The sequence below is a fragment of the Nuphar pumila genome, chromosome 1, assembly GCF_984573655.1.
Source record: "Nuphar pumila chromosome 1, dmNupPumi1.hap1.1, whole genome shotgun sequence".
Taxonomy (NCBI): Eukaryota; Viridiplantae; Streptophyta; class Magnoliopsida; order Nymphaeales; family Nymphaeaceae; genus Nuphar; species Nuphar pumila.
Window position 1 is genome coordinate 16,769,065 of NC_143249.1, and position 19,271 is coordinate 16,788,335.

A 19,271-nucleotide genomic window follows, 5' to 3' on the forward strand; every position below is an offset into this window, starting at 1 on the left:
TGATTTACTAAAGATCAACACTTGGATCATGAATATTTCAAAGAAAAAATGGTATTTGGAGCCTAAAAAATTTATAAAAATTATACTCCTTTGATTTTTGAGACTTATAAAAACCTATCCATGCATTAGAATCAAATGCTCCAAGAACTGATTCTTATAAAAACAAGCATATGGATCACATTTGTAAGGTTAAAATTTTGAAAAATATAAAAAATTCAATAAAACTCGTGGTGGATAGGTTTGATATGCTTTTTAGCAGGTAAGTTTTCATTTCTCATATATATATATATATATATATATAAAAGGTGTCCAAAGCACCTAGGCAAATGTAGTAAATGCATAGTTTTTTAGTTTTTGTTTTAAATCAAATATTATAAATATAAATATATATTTAAACAAAATGTATAGACCAACCATAAAATTTAAGAGCCGGTAAACCGCGAGAGTAACTAGTAACTATCATTCTCTTAAGGTAACAAATGGCTCGTCATCTAATTATAAATATAAATATGATTTACATTTATCTCAGTGAAAATATTTTGAAATGTGCATTCGGATCGCCTATTGACTCAGGATGGCATACACATACATGATATTACATGAGTACGTGCATCCATGTGGTGAGGATGGCTCATTCCTTCATTCTATCATCTTCGTTAAAAGAGAAACTCCGACACACAAAAAAAAATAAACATAATAAAATAAGAAAAGACGGTCCAGTCCTTTAATACTCCCTCTTTTCACCCCCAACGATCTTCGTCCTCCTTCTCCCCCCTCCTCCTTCTTCCTCTGTCGGCTTTTAGGGTTTTCTGTTTCACCACACGTCACCTGACCTGACTCCCCTGGATTTATTCTTCTTCTTCCTCTCTCTCTCTCTCTCTCTCTTTAGAATATATCCGTCTTATTTGTCACCAAATGCTTCTTCCTCCATGGTTATGGGATTAGCATCAATCTCTACCCGACACCTCCTCTTCTTCTTCTCCTCATCCTCCATCTCCCCCTGATTATAAATCCCCACCGTCGGGTTCCTCTCTCTCTCTTGTTTGTGCTTGTGCGTTCCGTTTCGGCATGGCGAAGACGAAACCGGGGAAGAAAGACTTGGATTCCTACACCATCAAAGGAACCAACAAAGTGGTCAGAGGTATTTCCACTCCCCACCATCGATTATTTATTCTTCTGTTTGCTTTTCGTTCTCCCTGTCGTCTTTGCATTAGGAAAATGGGGGTGAAGTCTCTTTTGTGTTTGGTGCTGTTGGTGATTGGTGATTGTGCTTTCCTTGCCTTGGTTCAGCTGGGGACTGTGTTTTGATGCGCCCTTCGGATTCCGACAAGCCGCCCTATGTCGCCAGGGTGGAGAAGATTGAAGCCGATCACAAGAACAATGTTAAGGTTCGGGTGCGGTGGTACTACCGCCCTGAGGAGTCGATCGGAGGGCGGAGGCAGTTCCATGGAGCGAAAGAGCTCTTCCTATCTGATCACTTTGACCTGCAGAGCGCACACACTATAGAGGGGAAGTGCATTGTCCACTCGTTCAAGAACTACACCAAACTTGAGAATGTGGGTGCTGAGGATTACTTCTGTCGCTTTGAGTATAAGGCCGCCACCGGTGGGTTCACGCCCGATAGGGTTGCCGTGTGAGTCTCTAGCTCTTTCTCCGTCCACGTCATGTTTGCTGTTTGAGGGCGTGCATGTGTTCTCTTTCATGTTCTTCAGTTTGAGAGGAAGTTTGATTGTGGTGTTGTGTTTTCATTGGTTTTGAAGGTACTGTAAATGCGAAATGCCTTACAACCCCGACGACCTCATGGTCCAATGCGAAGGATGCAAAGACTGGTAAGAATGATTGCTTTTTCTTATAATAAATTTTTCTTTGTTAATTTATGAACACATCACAACATTTAAATGCGGTTTCTTTTAGTGTTGAAAGAAGTTTTACATGAATAATCTTATTGGCCATTTAACCTGCATTGGTAATAAAACAAAGCTAGAATAAATTATGTGCTTCTGGTTATAGGAACGCATTTCGAAGGAACCATCTAGATTTTGAGCAGTTGTGGACTTGTGGTCTTGAACTTTTATGTTGTATGTTTCATCCCTATCTGGTCACTCTTCTAGTTGCATACTCTGGTAGATTTATGACATGGTGACATTTTGGAGATGTACATGCTACCTACGCAAATGGCCAAGTTGAAGCCTTATCGGATCATTTGGGCCCATTTGATGGCAGTGATGATGTAGCTTTTATGTTCTATGTTTTGTGTATATTGCTATTTTTATGCACATTCTTCGTGAGATCATACTATAGTGAACAGACGTTTGAAAAGGGGATAGAATGTAAAGAAGATGTTCCATGGTGGTCCTTGCTAGTTGGTTTGAAATGATTATGATAACCGTTTATCTGAGTTCAAACCAATATGCCATTGCTGTGTAGGTTACATAGATGGAGAGATGTGAACCAAATGAATAAATGGTCAGTTAATTTGTCCCAATTCCCAACTCATTAGGGAGTATGTCCTTTAGTTTCCCATCTTGTAACCATTTTGGTTTGTATGAAATCTAAGCCTGTAATTCCTTGACTGATTCTTGCACTTCGTAGGTAACTGAAGCATCAATAATTTACTGTCTAAGGTGCCCACTACCAGGATGTGAGAGGTGGAGGTCGTCTGGGAGTGTAATGTGAAAGAGCATCATGAAGAGAATTTATGATGAAGTTCATGATGATGGAATGGATTTCTCACGCTTGAAGCTAAATTTATGGGTTTTTTAGCTTTAATGCTTTTTTTAGACATTCGGTTATATATATGTTCAGTTGAGGGTACGTCCTGTCATGTTGAAAATTCATAGGTGCAAGCAATTTTCATTCAATCGGACCCCTCAGATATGTTCAGCATGGTTTGTTTGCTAGGAATGACGCCTTGGATAATGTTTTTCTGACATATAAATGACTTTTTTGGTTTGTGAAGATCTGGCACATTGTGAGGTGTTGGTTTTTGAGGATCTTGAAAAACCTGAATGCGTGTCACAATCTCATGATCCAAAAGTTGTTTTATGCTAAACAAACCATGTAGATCATATTTCTATGGTCAGATCCTCAAAAAATATCTAAAAAAAATGTAAAAAATGTAAAAAATGTAAACTGTTTCAATTAGGTATTATGTGCAGTTGACTGTGCAATAAATAAGTCTCCAACATATAAAAAATAAAAGAAAGAAAAATAGGCTTAAAATTTAAAAAAGGAACAAAAAATTAAAAAGAAGTGAACATATCACAATTTGATGGTATTATCACACCATAATAGATGGCATTTTCGAATTTCCTATATTTTGGTAATATTGCAATATCTTATCTATTTAATTGTTATTTCATCATTATCACAATATTTTCAAAATGTCTCCCATATGTGTCAATGGCTGTTATAAAGTCATTTTGATGCTGGTGTATGTGTGTGTTTATGTTTTTTCTTTTTCTTTTGATGTGATTAGGCTAATGCTTGTTTTAGATCTATATGCATGTATAGGATATGCAATATTATATACCCATTAGTTATATAGATATAGATTTGAGGTTGTGCAAATTATTAGAAAAATCTCTTGCCTCGAGGAAAAAATTTAATATTGAATGTATTGAGAGTTCTGTAAATTAGATAAGATTTCCATCTGGTTCTGAGTTTTTTTATTATCAGGAGCAGGAATTCAGGCTGTAGTGATTCGAATCTAATACTGGATCCAATCATATAGTGTTAATTGGATCCAGATTTGGCCCTATCTGCTTCTCCCCAGGTTCAACTTGTTTACTGAACCAAATTGCTTTAATAGGCTTAAGTGTCACTCTGCATTGGCTTGGTTGTCTCCTAATAAAACTGCATTGATCAGCATCAGCAACACAATACTATACTAACAAATTACTCCACACCATGCCACATTATGGCACCATGCTAGGATGTTAAAAGCGCTAGGGGGCAGTGGAAAATAGGGATCTAACCTGGCTAGCCACATCTAGGGGGATTTTTATTCCATTCTCAAGCCTACATTATCGATCTGACTTGCCTAAAAGAAATTTGGCATGAGTAAGATGGGAACATGTAAATCTTAGGTCTGGCTATGGTATGAGTGAACAAATATTCGCTGCTTGGAGCTGAATAGACGAGACCTGTTTTTTTTAGCCACAGTCGGCTTATGCATGATTTAGGGCGTGCAGTATTCATCAGATATGTTGCAACTATGGATTTTCATGTTTATACTTTATATCATGATGTTGACCAGCATTAAATCTTGGATCATGGACATATCCTACATGGGTAATCCATAACCTGTGAAGTGCATGATCTGCAGGCATATAAACACTTCCACTTTCATCCATGTGTTCTTTTCACGACGTTTTGACGCTGTCTTTTGTGTTCCTTAGAGTCCATGTTTGATTATCAATTGATCCATGCTCCTGTGACTAGCTATGGCTGGGGGTGCGAGTACTGTTGGGCTGACCTAACATGGTTGGAGCTAATCAGACCTGGCAATTGAGCTCCACAATGTTGCAGTAATTTATACCAGGACATATATAGTGGGTCTGAAAAAAATGGTACAGCCGAAGTTGTCTGATTCAGACATGTCATGTCCTGGAGCTGAATCTCATTGCACCTATAAGGAATTGTAGTCTTGAAGATGGACCGGCCATGATCATACCCGGGTTTGTATCAGCGTACCATATATAGACCTCATTTATTTCGAGGGAGAGTTCTTTCCCTTTTTGCACCTGACCTAACATGCTTTGCAAAACATTCTTGTAGTTCAAATAAAAGAATTGCCTTGTTATGGAGGTTCAGGCATTCAGTTTCTTTATAACTTATTGACATTCCCTATGTCTGACTGTAAATTTCAGCATGTTATATGAATATTTATTCCAATTATTATTTGCTTTTGGTATATTTGCAAGTGTGTAACTTGTATGTGGTGTATGACTTGATTCTTTTATCACTAATTTGTAGGTTTCATCCATCTTGCATGGGTATGACCATTGAGCAAGCAAAAAAATTGGAACACTTTTTGTGCTCTGAATGCTCCTCTGAAGATGAAGAAAAGAAGCAGCACAACACATATCCCGTTTCACCTCTTGCTGAACACAAGGTCAGAGTTGGTTAATTTTCATACACATAATGTGGATGTGCACAAAGATCTGGCAGACAAACCTGTGGACTGGAGACCAAACACTGATGAGCATTTTTTTTTGGCTTCTTATATCTAGCGATTTTGGATCTGTCATGTTGAACATGTCATGCCATTCTTAGTCATTGATATTTTGGACAATATATATTGTCAATTTGACATTATTTTGTCAAGCTTGGATAAATCATTTCATAATGTGTTGTGGCTACATAGTTTACTAAGGTTGCTTTTTTTGCATATTAGTTGTGAAGATTTTTTATCTATGCATTTGGCGTTTGGCATTTGGTTCTATTTTGGGTTCTTTTTCGTCATATGATATAACACATTACTGCATGAAGAGCATTAAACTGAGCTAAAGTTTATCTCATCATGCACACTTGCTCAAGTTCTATGCTTTTTCTTTTCTGATAATTACTTGTAAGTCTTGTTAAGTTATGTGTCTGCCAAAATTTCATTTTTGAATGTGATGTATTTGTGGCTTTTCTTTTACGTCTTATAGTTCAAGATAATGGATATGCAAAAAGAGTTTCAAATATTTCTTCTTTAGAGTAACTACTCCTGTTGTAATCTTTTCCCTTTTCACAATTATCATGCTGATGAATCATGATTTTACCCAGCAGAAGCTATACAAATATTCATTTGTGTGCATTTTTTGTTGATGAATACACCTGTTTTAATTTAAGCAGTCCTGCTGTCATATTTGATGTGAAAGGTTCAATTTTAATATGACTTTAGTATTGCAAAAGAGTCTTATCTCATATGAGATGTCTATCTCAGTTTTTAATGTCACAACTGAAAAGATAATCAAAATTTTAAAAGTTTTTTTTCTTTAGTATGCTTTTCATGATCATCAACTACCGTTCCAATTAAATTTGTGACAACAGTTGTTTGCTTTTTGGCAGTCTTTTTTTTTTTTTGGTCCTTTGAATACCAAGAACGATGAGAATCTGAAACAATGCCGCTTATCTTTGATTTATCTATCTAGAATACATTATAAACTTGGTCCCATACTTATCGTCATCATCAATTTGCCATTGCCATTAAATTTGTGTCAAGGAGTTGTTTCCTTTTTTCGTCCTTTTTTTATGAAAAGAATGATTGTCTGAAACAAGGATGCTTATCTTTGATTTATCAGTCTAGAATAAATTAGAAACATTGGTCCCATACTAGGTCGTGGATTGCTAATAAACGTTAGAGGAACCGGAGGATATTTTCTGCAGCTTCAGACCTTTGGTTTCTGTTTGTAGTTGCATTCTGACTGATGTTCAATTTTGGTTTATGGCTAGAGGTTGTTAATGGCGAGGACATGCTGGGTAGTTATGATGTAGCTTTTTGTTTTTCTGTTTGCTAAGAAATGTTGAGCTCGATTAGCCACTTTTCTTTTAGCTTTTACAATTAGCTACATGCATAGTCATCAACATATCTTGTGATCTTTTTGGACTCAAGTGAAAATCCAATTGATCATGAGAACAGTCAAATAGGAAACTTCTGATGACATTTTGGGACCGTTTATCGAGATGTTCATACAATCTTTATTTTTTTTCTTCAATTGTATTACCTTTTGCTTTTATTAGGAGTTTCTGATTGTTTTGTGTATATTTTCTCTATTAATATTCCCCTAAGAAATTGAATTATTGCCATATGAATATTGGTGACATTGCAGTTTCATGATATTATAATAATCTATGAGATAACCAAGAACAACCTTTGGGAGCTGTCTACAAATAAGAGGACTAGAAGATAGATGAAGCTTGTAGTAATGAAGGCTGTTCACTCATGTAGCCCTTTTCTGGTCAAGTGGAACATTTTCTAGAATGCAATGGATGCGGGAGGTTGAGATTTGGTGAGGGTTCGTAATCCAGATTTTATGGTCAAATGGTTACTTTGAAGTTCGAAAATAGCAATTCAAAAGTGTCAGTATTGAACACAACTGGACATGGACATGTTGAGCTTCTAGGAGTGTCCAAGTAACACAGATTTTAAGAAATGCCATTGCTTTTAATAGCGTTTTGGTTTTTGCAATGAATTGAATGTTAATAACTAGCTTCAGGTTGGATGAATCCCCCCTTCCACGCACACACATGCACCCTTGTTTTTAAAACATGCATCATGCTGCATACATGTATCCATATTCATGTGGCATATCTTTTGACTAAAAGGAGCATTGTTGTACTTTGGGCGATGAATGACATTGTTTAATGTGTTTCTCTTTATGAATTTGTTATTATTGTCCGTGGTGTGGTGTCAATTGGCACATGAAATCCATTGTTATTCTCAACTTGTAGGGAAAGAAAAATAGCGAATTTGAAATGTTCATGAAACACTTTGGGAGTTAGATTTGCTGTGTGTGTGCGTGTGTGCACATGCATCCGCGCTGTATCTGTTATCTCATATAATGGAATAAGGTTTTTAACTGAAGAATGGAAACAATGCAATTGATCATGTGTCAAGGAAAGATGAAAGGGAAAATGGTATGATTGAATATAGTAATCGGCTTGGCCCTTACTATTTTGATATTCATAAAAGCAGTGGTAGTACTCAAAATTGGCCTGGTATGACAAGAGATGGACTAATGAAGTTGAAAGGTGGCATACAATATGGAATACATAAAAGGCACAAAGCCCCCCACACATAAGAAGACTGTCATTAAAAAGCAGTTATGCCTGTGTACTACAGTACTACTGTGACTTCATACACGTGGACACTTTTACCTTTTTTTTAGGTGGCGCCTTGAAAATCTTCTTTGATTGTTCTCCCCCCTCCCAATCAATGTTGTTTGTTTCATTGTGAGAACTTTACTTTTTGAACATTTTCTTCCTATATATGGCAAGCAACTTATCTTGGAACCATCCCAGCCAAGGTTGTAAAAAGCATATCATAATCCATATTGGCTGAGCTCAAAATAAGATATTTATCATATTGAAAAAATTGCATTTTTCAATAAAAAATCTAAAAAATGTAATAAAGTCACATAATACAAGAACAAAATAAATATAAGCAAACAAGATTAATTGAACATAAATATGTCATTAAACATTCAACTAAACATAGATGTCACAATCAACCAAATATAAATTTCATTACACAAAAATTATGAAAAGATACAAAAAAACACATCAATCATCTTCATTATCAAACATCGACGTTCTGCATCAGGGATGTCATCTTGTTGTGGGGCTTGTGGCTCTTCATCATCTTAGTCATTTGGTTGTACATCTATTACCCACAGTAGAAATGTTATGCCCCACAATATGGCATTTAAATCTATACAATCCGTGTAATATAGAATTAAAACTACAAAGCACTTTACTATTCCTTTCAAACCTGTCCCCAAGTCAACCAATGCACAATATTTCGATGCGGAATCATTTGAGAAACATCTTCCAAGACCTTCACCCTCCATTGACTTTTTAGGGCACAAATTAGTAAATTTAATCTCCATAGATAGGTAAAACTGGTCTCAATAACACACCTAGGGTTAGATTTTGAGTTTTATGGGCACAAAAAATGGGACTAATGGTAAAAATGAAGGAATATCTTACAAAAATATCAAAAAGAAAGAGCTTACTCCTCTTCAACTTTAATCTTACACAAATGAAGCAAAAAACAAAGTCTTTTTACCACAAAACATGTGTTTGAGCAAAAAATGGGTGAAAAAATGCTTCTTTGCATGAAAAGAGCAAAAGCCCTCTTCCTTGCGCAAGAATTGGCCTCCCAAAATGCTTCCAAGCCCTTTAGGGTATGTGGGTTCCTCTCTAATGACTTCTAAACAAATGAGGGAACCAGCCCTAGGGGGTTTTTAATACTCAAAACCTGAAATTACCTTTCCGGCCATCTTAAAATCCCGCTGAACACATATCATACAATACACCATGTATCATTCCGTATCATACAATATAGGGGGGCATCATAAGATACACATACGAATCAACACTCATATCACAATACAAGTGTGTATCGTATCTTAAAAGGCAAATGATATGATACATATCGTACAATACAATATGATACTTATAACACTGGTCCCAAATTGAGTTCAACAAAGAATTCATATTTCAATTTCTTTTCTGCTCTGTCTTTTCATGTAGCTAGAGATTAATCCTTGTCTTGTTTGTTCAGATTTTTGCTTGAAGTTGAAGTGCTAATGCTTTTCATGACATGATAGCTTTTAGATTTTGTTTCATTTGATGGGTGTCTTCCCTTGATTGAAATGCTATTCCAAAGGAAAAGCAGCCTTCTTTTGTTCCAAATTAGTTAGTTGCAAATTATATATACGAATGAGGCATTCTAGGTTCTATTTTTTTTACGGGTACAAGTTGATGTGGAGGTTTTTTCCATCTGTGGAGGTTGGATTTTTGCTTATGATAAAATTGTCTGATTTATTTGATGATTATCTCATTGTTTTTAACTAACGTTCTATCACTAGGAAAGTGTGCATGCCTCGAAAAGTTTTAAGCAGCATGCCTATGGGACATAATTGTATAAGAAGCAAGGATAAAATGATAATTTCAATAATTTCAAGAGGGTGATATCAAATAAGGTTGGTAAATGAATTGAATGAGTCCAACTTGAGATTGGGCTGGGCTTGACTTGCATGTGCTCAAGTTGAGCCTGAGCTCAACTCACCACAAACTGGAGCCAATCCTGATTTAGCATGGATTTGACACATTTAAAATGAAAAATGTTTTCTAAATGTTGACTACAGTAGGAATTGAACCCATGATCTCCTTTTTACAACCCTATATATATAGCATTTGCTACTCTTGTGGGTAAGGAACCCCCTAGTTAGAACTCATAGGGGAGGTTGTTTTGACCAAATCTGACCTTATGCATGTGTTCACCATGGTCAAAATAGTAGAAATCAACTCTTGAATCATAGTTTTGACATAAAAACATGTTTTTTTGAGGTTTCAAAATTTGGTACATTGTACACCATTGATTTTTCAACCTTCATGAAATCTGATATATATGTCAGAAAAACATGATCCAAAGGTCAGTTTCTACTAAACTTAATACATAGATCACATCTGGAGGGTCAGATGTGTAAAAAAACTGAAAATATGAATTTTTTCACTAGGGGCTTTCTTACCCACGAGTGTAGCCAATATTATATTAGCTGCCTACTCTGATCCATGCCCATTGCCAGCATATCAGGCTTTTGAAAGTTTTTTTCCTTATTTCTTTTATTTTTTCGTTTTATGTTTTCTCAATTATGACTGTACAGATGTGTTATACATGCTTGATTTTATAGGAATGGACTCTTAAATCGTCTGATTCCGACATGTGGATAGGTTTTTTATAATGCTTGAAATTTGATGGTAAAAAAATTTCATAAATATTCAAACTTAAATTTTTTTGTTTTTTCATTGAAAAGACACGATCCAAGTGTCTTTTTTCTAGCAAATCAACCATGCTTAATGCATCTGCGGGGTCAGATTTGTGGAAAACACCCTGAAAACCCCTGTTCTCTCGCAGCAGACTACTCCCCACTATATATATATGGATTTCTATTTAATACAGTTGATTGTATGTACATTCTAGTTGGAATCTCATGATGCAAGCTGTTTTGACTCAATCTAACCTCGTAGATATATTCAGCGTGCCCGATTTAGTGCAAAATGACCCTTGGTTCATGTTTTTTTGATGAAAACCATGTTTTTTAGTTGAAAAAAATCAGTGTATTTACAACTGTCCATTTTTGCATCGCCAGAAAAAACTGTACACAGGTTGGATTCCGGCGTTTCAAAAGCCGGTTTCCACTAAAAACAGCATGTAGATCACATCCATGGGGTCATTTGGGCCAAGAAAAAATGAAGTTTGATAAGCTGTTTGCACATATAAACAATTATATCTAACTTTAACCATATATATATGAAATAAGCCTACACGAGCTGAACATGATTTTTCTTGTTCTTTGTTCAGCGATCTAAACAAGCTGACTTGTGCTTGGCTGGGAATCTATTTTGTAAGTCTGGATGAGCGTGCGAGTGGAAACAAGCCAAGTCACAACCTGCTTGGTTTACTTCCAGCCCTAACACAAATGGAGTTTATATACACTTGATTGACCATAAATAGTAATTTTCAACTCCATGTTATCGTTGCCCAAAGTGCGGGATAACAGAAAGTATGAGAGGTATTTAACAATTATTCCTTTATTTTGGGTGCCTGTGCACTTGTAATTCTTTGTATAAGTGTTTTGGTGGCACAACTGGGAATGCACTTCGATTGTGAAGAATATTGAAGCTACTTATGGCATTTTCTCCCGAAGTAAACCTGTTTCTTATGTTCGCCTTCCTCCAGATGGTTAAATTCATTAATGTTGCAGGAATTTATTCAAACTTAGGGTTACAGGAAGTGCTTTGATGCAAAGAGAAGTGTGTTTTCTAGAAAGCATGATTTTGAAGTCAGAAGCTTTCTGCTGCAAAAAAAAGGAAGCGGTCATAAATCAAGATTCTTCGGGTGTAGGAATTGTGACCTGAATGCAGTAATTGGGGTTTTGAACCAATTATTGCGTAGGCATATTAGGTTTGTGCGATGAAAAGTATTATACATATTCATAATGTTTATTAGATGGATTAATGAAACTTATTAAACTAGAGGGCCATTGCTCGGTGCAATTTTAATTTCTTGGGTTGTCAGCATGGAGACATCCGTTTGAGCCATAAATGCAGATACTTATTGCATAAAAGCAGAAGGTTTAGGACCAACCCCAGGATACCTCTCCCCAGCACCCCAGATAATGGGGCCATACTGGGTATGACTGTAATAGTTTCATGTTGTTTTAACACTTTCATTTACAGAGCAAGCCTTCTATTTATAGATGTCATTCTTGTCTTAAATATTGCATTCATCGTTATTGCTTTTGAGTATTGCATGTATATTTTCTGATTGTTCTTTTAGATGGTGATCTAGGGATTTCTTAATGCAGCTCATGAATTATGATATCCTTCAAGTCTCTTCAATTTTCTGTCACTTTACTTAGAATACTATTTTTATGCAATAAGTGTATAACTGTTTAATTATACACTGTCGGTCCCTAGCCCGGATGAAGGAGGAGGGTTGCGGTAGGCCAGTGACAGCCAGCATAAAAACTTAGTCACACTCTATGAATATGAACCAATATGAGAATTTCGTTGGGGCATTCCCTACTGAGCGACGCGCTGTATTCTATAAGCCTGGAGGCAGTGATAAATGGGCAAGGGTTGCTAGGTCGTCGTCCAGAAGCGACACGTCACACCGGCGCCTGGGTGTGGTGTCAAATAGGCAAGGGTTCCCTCACTTTGTTGGACGGGTGGGGGTAAAGAAGATAGTTTAAGACCATAAAATTAGGTTAGCCACTTGGAACATAGGGTCTTTAACTGGTAAGTTGGTAGAGTTAGTAGATGTTATGTGTAGGAGAAAGATGAATATTTTATGTCTACAAGAGACCAAATGGGTAAGTGAGAAAGCAAAAGTGATAGAACCTTGGGGATATAAGATTTGGTATACAGAAATAAATAGGAATAGGAATGGAGTAGGGATTGTTATTAGTCATGAGTTTATAGATAATGTAGTTGAGGTCTGTAGGAAGGGTGATAGGATTTTACTTATTAAATTAGTATTAGGTACGGATATATTTAATATTATTAGTGTTTATGCACCTCAAGTAGGTTTAGATGATTCCATTAAACATCAATTTTGGGAAGATTTAAATGGAGTAGTACAAGTAATATCTCATAGAGAAAAACTTTTCATCGGCGGTGACCTTAATGGACATGTAGGTGTTAGTAGGGATGGATTTGAGAGTATCCATGGAGGCTATGGTACAGGAGAAAGAAACGAAAGTCGAGAAAGGATTTTAGATTTTGGTTTGTCCTATGATATGATCTTAGCAAACACTTGGTTTAGAAAGAGGGAGTCTCACCTAGTAACATTTAAAAATGGGGTTAATACAAGTCAGATAGATTTTTTTCTGCTTAGAAAGAGAGATAGGGGTTATTGCATCGATTGTAAGGTTATACCGGGAGAAAGTGTAGCTACACAACATAGAGTCTTAATTTTAGATCTTAGAATTAGAAAATGCCGCAAAAGGGATAGACATAGGATAGATCCTAGAATTAAGTGGTGGGCACTGAAAGGAGCTAAACAAGGAATGTTTGTAAAGCAGGTAGTTAAGGAAGCTGATTGGTGTCTCGAGGAGGATTCAGAATCAATGTGGAATAAGATAGCGGGTGGCATGTGAAATGTGGCTAAGGAGGTATTGGGTGAGTCTAAAGGCGGTGCACCGCTAGGTAATGATACATCATGGTGGAACGGGGATGTCAAATTAGCTATTAAGGTTAAAAGAGAGTGTTATAGAAATCTAAGAGTCGTGATAATGAGAATTTGGAAGTATATGATAGCAAAGAAGGAAGCTAAAAAAGTAGTTCGAAACGCGAGGGATAAGGTATATAAGGAGGTTTATGACAAGTTGGATACCAAAGAGGGCGAAAATGATATTTATAGGCTTGCAAAGATGAGAGATAGGAAATCGAAGGATCTGAGTATGGTTAGATGTATTAAAGATGAAATGCAAAGGGTTTTAGTCAAAGATGAGGAGATTAAGGAGAGATGAAAAGATTATTTTGATAAGCTATTTAATGGAAGTCATGCTCAGGATCTTGGAGACTTCTCCATTCCTTTTCATAAGATGAATCGTGACTTCATGCCCAAGATTCAAAATAAAGAAATTGCAGAGGCTTCGAAGAAAATGAAATCAAGAAGGACAGTTGGCTCAGATGATATACCTATCGAGGCTTGAAAATGCTTGGGTGAGAAAGGTTTAGAATGGTTGACAAATTTTTTCAACAAGATTTGGCGGACAAATAAGATGCCTAATGAATGGAGGAAGAGTACTGTGGTGCCTCTATATAAGAATAAGAGTGATATACAAGATTACACAAACTATCGTGGTATAAAGCTCATGAGTCATACTATGAAACTTTGGGAAAGGGTGATTGAGTATGGGTTGAGGAAGGTTGTCATGATATCGGAAAATCAATTTGGTTTTATGCCTGGAAGAACAACTATGGAAGCTATATATCTTCTTAGACAACTTATTAAGAGATATAGAGAGAGGAACTAAGATTTGCATATGGTTTTTATTGATATGGAGAAGACATACGATAGAGTACGTAGGGATGTTCTCTGGTGGACAATGATGAAGAAAGGTGTTTCTCTCAAGTACATTAAAGATATGTACGAAGGAGTAGTAACCAATGTCCGCACTTGTGGAGGGGTGACAACCAATTTTCCTATAACGGTTGGGTTACATCAAGGATCTGCATTAAGCCCTTTCCTATTTGCTATAGCGATGGATGAGCTTACGAGATCAATTCAAGAAAATGTACCATGGTAAATGTTGTTTGCTGATGATATTGTTTTGATTGATGAGTCTAGAGCTAGGGTTAATGCTAAGTTAGAATTATGGAGACAAACATTGGAAGCAAAAAGTTTTAAGTTGAGTAAGTGTAAGACCGAATATATGGAATGTCGGTTTAGTAAGCAACGAAGTAGTGATGGGAGTGTAGTGAAGCTTGGTGAGCAAGAAATACCTGTGGGTTTCAAATATTTGGGATCTATCATTCAAAAGTATGGAGAAATTGATGGAGATGTAAATCATAGGATAAAGGTTGGGTGGATGAAATGGAAAAGTGCAACTGGAGTGTTGTGCGATCGTAGAATGTCATTGCGGTTAAAGGGAAAGTTTTATAGGACGACAATTAGGCCCGCTTTACTATATGGTACGGAATGTTGGGCTGCCAAGAGACATCATATTAAAAAAATGAGTGTAGCTGAGATGCGTATGCTTAGATGGATGTGTGGAAATACAAGAAAAGATAAGATTCAAAACAAGGAAATACGTAAGACGGTAGGCATTGCATCCATTGAAAATAAGATGAGAGAGAATCGTTTACGGTGGTTTGGACATATTCGGCGAAGGCCTAATGATGCTCCTGTTAGAAAGATGGAGAAATGGGAAAATATATTAGTTAAAAGAGGTCAGGGTAGGCCTAAGAAGATTTGGATGGAGATGATAGGAAAGAATATGAATGCTTTGAACCAGAGTTGCCAGTCGAGGAAGCGGGAGCGGGAAGCGATACGGGAAGCGGAAGCGGGAAGCGAGGCACTTCTAAAATTTTAGGAAGCGGGAAGCGCGGGACAACTTAGGAGCGAACCAGGAAGCGACCTAGGAAGCGTCCCGGAAGCGACCTAGGGAGCGAAGAAGGAAGCGACATAGGATTCGAGTGAGAAGCGAAAGGGAAGCGAATAAGAATAGAAAGGGAAGCGAAAATGTAATATATATTTTTATTTTATCAAAAAATAAGATTTATGTCATCATTGACAAAATAAAACATGTATATAGACAATAAATAATATAAGTTGTAATTATTTAACAAATGCATCATATTTCAAGTTTGAACCTCACCGAGGACATGGCATTTGATAGAAATGATTGGAAGAGAAGGATTCATGTGGAAGACCCAGAATGATTTTCTTTTTTGGTTCATATCGCCGACCCCAATTGTTTTGGGATGAAGGCGTAGTAGTTGTTGTTGTTGTTACTTAGAATACTATTTTTATTTCCAAATGAGTTCTGATGTAATTTTTTTTTTTGCGTTTTGCTTCTTTAGTCTTCCCAAAATTTAGATCCATCTCTTTCGCTTTTGATTCATGGACTGTTTCCCGTTTTTGCATTTCACATTGGCGACCGTGGTATGAATACTTTCTTTTATGATACAATTAAGGCACTAGAAGAAAATGCTAGCAGGACTGGATTAAAGAATGTTTAATATGTTTACTTTGTATTGGTAATTGTCTTCATTAATTTTTATGTTAAACCATGTTAGGATATAATGGAAATTTGTGTGATGACTATATATGAGCTCATTGTTCGCAGTTTTTTTAGAAGACAGCTCCTTGAGGTTCTGCTTTAGCTTAGTACATTTATCAAAGTTTGGTGAAATGTATCAAAGATTAATTACACAGCTTACCCAAAACCTTTTTGGATGCTGTTGGCAGAAAGATTTAAAAATCTTTGATAAAATGGATGCCTTGATATTGGGAGAGAAACTTTTGATTATAGAAAGGATGCTAGCTCACAGTCAGGTCCTGCCTTTTGGACCAATTTTTCTGGCCAACTAATGTTAAAACCTCCGACTGACTTTTCTTGACTTCCTCTCCAGAGTCCTGCCTTTTTGACCAATTTTTCTGGCAAAGGAATGTGAAACCTCTGACCGACTTTTCTTGACTTCCTCTCCAGAAAAAAAACCTCTGACTGATTTTCTCGCTGCCTCTTGACAATTTCTAAGGGTCATTCAGTGTGGAACCCTACTGCACTGTTAAGGTCAAGCTTGTTCAGAACAAAACTCTTTTGTATGAAAAGAAACAGTGGTTGCTGTTTGGGACTGCGTGACACGAAATGTTGGTAACTTGTCATTGTATTTACTCAGTTAATATCCTTTGTGAATTTTGTCCTGTCTAGCTCATTAGCAGCAAAATATTCCTTTTTGTGTGAAGCAGATTAGCATCTGTTGCTTGGGATTTTAGGACACACCTTAAGAAATATTGGAACTTACACAAACTTGTCAATCTTCATTGTTCGTTAATTATCCATTACTTATTGGCAAAGGAGGATTTTGCAGTTGCCAAAATTCTGGGAAGTTTGTCTATTGACATGGCATTGGTGTTTCAGGTGGAACCCAAACGTCGGAAGAGATAAAGCTATCGATTCAGAAGGTGAGCACTGCTGCTACTGCACGGAAGGTGGACATCTTCTTGGAGATACTTTAGCCTGTATTGCTGTGTGGGAGTGTACATTGCAGAGATCAGTGCTTGCACCAACTGAAGGTTTTACGTCTATTATGTGGTTTAACTTATATCCCTATTCCCTGAGTTTGGGATAAATGGGTTCTTTTTTTACCTTTCCTCTCTGATAGGAACAATGGAATGAGCCAGACTTGAAATATAAGTTGTGGATTACGTGGTTGTGTTTGTAAAATCTGTGCAAATCAGTACGTTGTTTAGGCATGTGAATCATTTCACCTTTTGAGGCCCATATCGAAAAACTGCTAAATTCTTGGTGCAAATCAGTGTGTTGTTTATGTCAGTTGGTACTTTGTTTTATTTGCACTAGTCGTTCAATGCTAATGTTGATGTCTGATGCTATTGCGTATTGAGGTGCCAGATTTTTGTGGTGGTGCATAGTTACCGGAAGTTTCTTAATAACCTTGGAAGATTGCTTTTGAAGCATGGAACTGTATATTCCTTTTATGCTTCCAAAACTTTACGAGAAACTCACTTCGTAAAATAAAAGGCTTTACTTCTTTCATTTTGAAACTCTGTGCATATGGTAGGGATGACTTGTGAATGTCACCAAGTTGATGGGATGTCATAAGTTCGAAACCCATGGGTGGCATCCTTTGCCACAAGGTCAAAGCTGGGTGTGCTCCCTGGTCGGTAATGGGGGACCTCAAGGGTTTTACCAACCAGAGGCCAGCCAATATGTGGGATTGTGGTCAGTGATGTTTTTTTTTCCTTGGATTATAAAAAAAAGACCTTATTTTTATGTTGTGTCCTGTTTATTGCCTTTGTTATTTCTTGCAAAATTCTTATACTTCCCAAAGCTTTATGCTTCACCCATATTTATACTTTCTTAGATACATCTTATTTCACGTTTCACATATTGATCCTCTCATTTGCTTATTACTCTGTTAACCATGGTTCGGTGATTCACTGTTGCTGGTTTGATATTTCTCAAGTTGTCTTGCTCTAGTGATTATTGCCGATAGCCAAGTTGCCATGGTTTTCATATTTGCAAGCACCCAGTTGACTGGAGTCTGGATGTGGTGTATCTGAGGGTATCAGGTGTTCGTTTTGGATGCAGATCAAGTCATGCTGAACATGAGCGTTTTTGCTAGTGCCGACATCGTGGCCGTCTGTTTGTATTTTGGATGAATGCCACGTGGTTTTGTTGACTTTTGTTGACTTTTGAGCTTTTTAAAATGCAAATCGGATGGCCACGATGTCAGCATGAGCCCTGATCTGCTTCCGTTCTTTTTTGGGTAAACAAGGAAACAACTTCACTCACTGGCAAGCTCAATGGTGTAAAAACTAGGCTAGGGAAGAAGATGAACTGCATATTACTTGCCTCATGTCTGGCTCATAAAGAGCTTGTTCGAACTTGTAAAATAGGCTCAGCAAGCTGAACATGAGCAACCACTCAACTCGTGTAGTCTCTTTAATTAATCATGTATTCATATTATAGACTATGGATGGTTGAAGAGTGTCAGTTGCAATCAGTCTCCAAACCCTATTGCTTACAACTTTGAAACCATTATTTATTTTGCAAATTAATAGATTTGAGGTTGTCTGGGAGGTTTAGAGTCTAAATTCTTTTATTTTTTACACTGAAAAAATGCATTTTTTATTAAATGAATTAGCTTGAGCGTGGTTTTTTAGCTTGGACTCACCATGATCTCAAGCTCAGCTCGACTCAACATGAGAAACAAGCTGAGCTTAAACACTAGTCAGTGTGTTCAGCTTGTTTACCAGCCTTAACAGAAACCCCAAAGTTTCCCTTGCCTACCAAGGAGCACATCCAGCTTTGACCTCGCAGCAAGGGATGCACAATCGTGGGTTACAAATTCCTTACATCCCTCCGGTTTGGTGATGTTCAAGAGTTGCCCATACCGGATGAGTGGAGCAATTGTGATCTAGTATATCAAGTACTGACATCAAAGTTGAGAGGATGTTATGAGCTTGAAACTCGCGGTGCGTGGCCATTGTCTTGAGGCTGAAACAAAGTGTACTCACTAGTGGGAAAGGGGGAGACTAAGGAGGTTTCTCTCTTGTTATGAAAGAAAAAAGGTACTTTGATATCAAATGTGACCAAATAAAACTTCGCTGGGACATCTTGATTGAGGACATCCATAAGAAAGAAAGCATGATCATAATTATCATAAATAACAGGAGATCATTGTTGGAGATTAAAAACTTTGAGAAGACCTTTTTATTGAAAACTAGGGTAGCTGTTGGCGTCCTCTTCATGGAAGCAACGGCCGTTAACAGTGCTGCCATATTCAGTTATCAGTCAATT

General features: G+C 36.9%; 1 protein-coding gene across 2 annotated transcripts; it reads left to right on the forward strand.

Moving 5' to 3' along the window:
- Positions 1 to 764: 764 nt before the first annotated feature.
- Positions 765 to 17,262, forward strand: LOC149848152 (chromatin remodeling protein EBS). 2 transcript variants are annotated; one of them, XM_090020364.1, is made up of 5 exons: positions 765 to 1,141; positions 1,291 to 1,633; positions 1,761 to 1,829; positions 4,978 to 5,116; positions 16,869 to 17,262. In XM_090020364.1, exons 1-5 carry the CDS (start codon positions 1,069 to 1,071, stop codon positions 16,893 to 16,895), a joined length of 651 nt encoding a protein of 216 aa, XP_089876490.1. In that variant the 5' UTR covers positions 765 to 1,068; the 3' UTR covers positions 16,896 to 17,262. The 2 variants fall into 2 exon arrangements, with proteins under 2 accessions (XP_089876490.1, XP_089836057.1); XM_089979931.1 differs by lacking the exons at positions 1,761 to 1,829; positions 4,978 to 5,116; positions 16,869 to 17,262 and having other exon boundaries at positions 1,291 to 1,637.
- The last annotated feature ends 2,009 nt before the right edge of the window (positions 17,263 to 19,271 follow it).

Bases quoted from the DNA above. Each gene is read 5' to 3' on its own strand.
- LOC149848152 (XM_090020364.1), top strand. From the start codon at position 1,069: ATGGCGAAGACGAAACCGGGGAAGAAAGACTTGGATTCCTACACCATC. The intron at 1,634-1,760 runs GTGAGTCTCTAG...TTGGTTTTGAAG, and splicing joins ACGCCCGATAGGGTTGCCGT to GTACTGTAAATGCGAAATGC. The intron at 5,117-16,868 runs GTCAGAGTTGGT...TTGGTGTTTCAG, and splicing joins CACCTCTTGCTGAACACAAG to GTGGAACCCAAACGTCGGAA.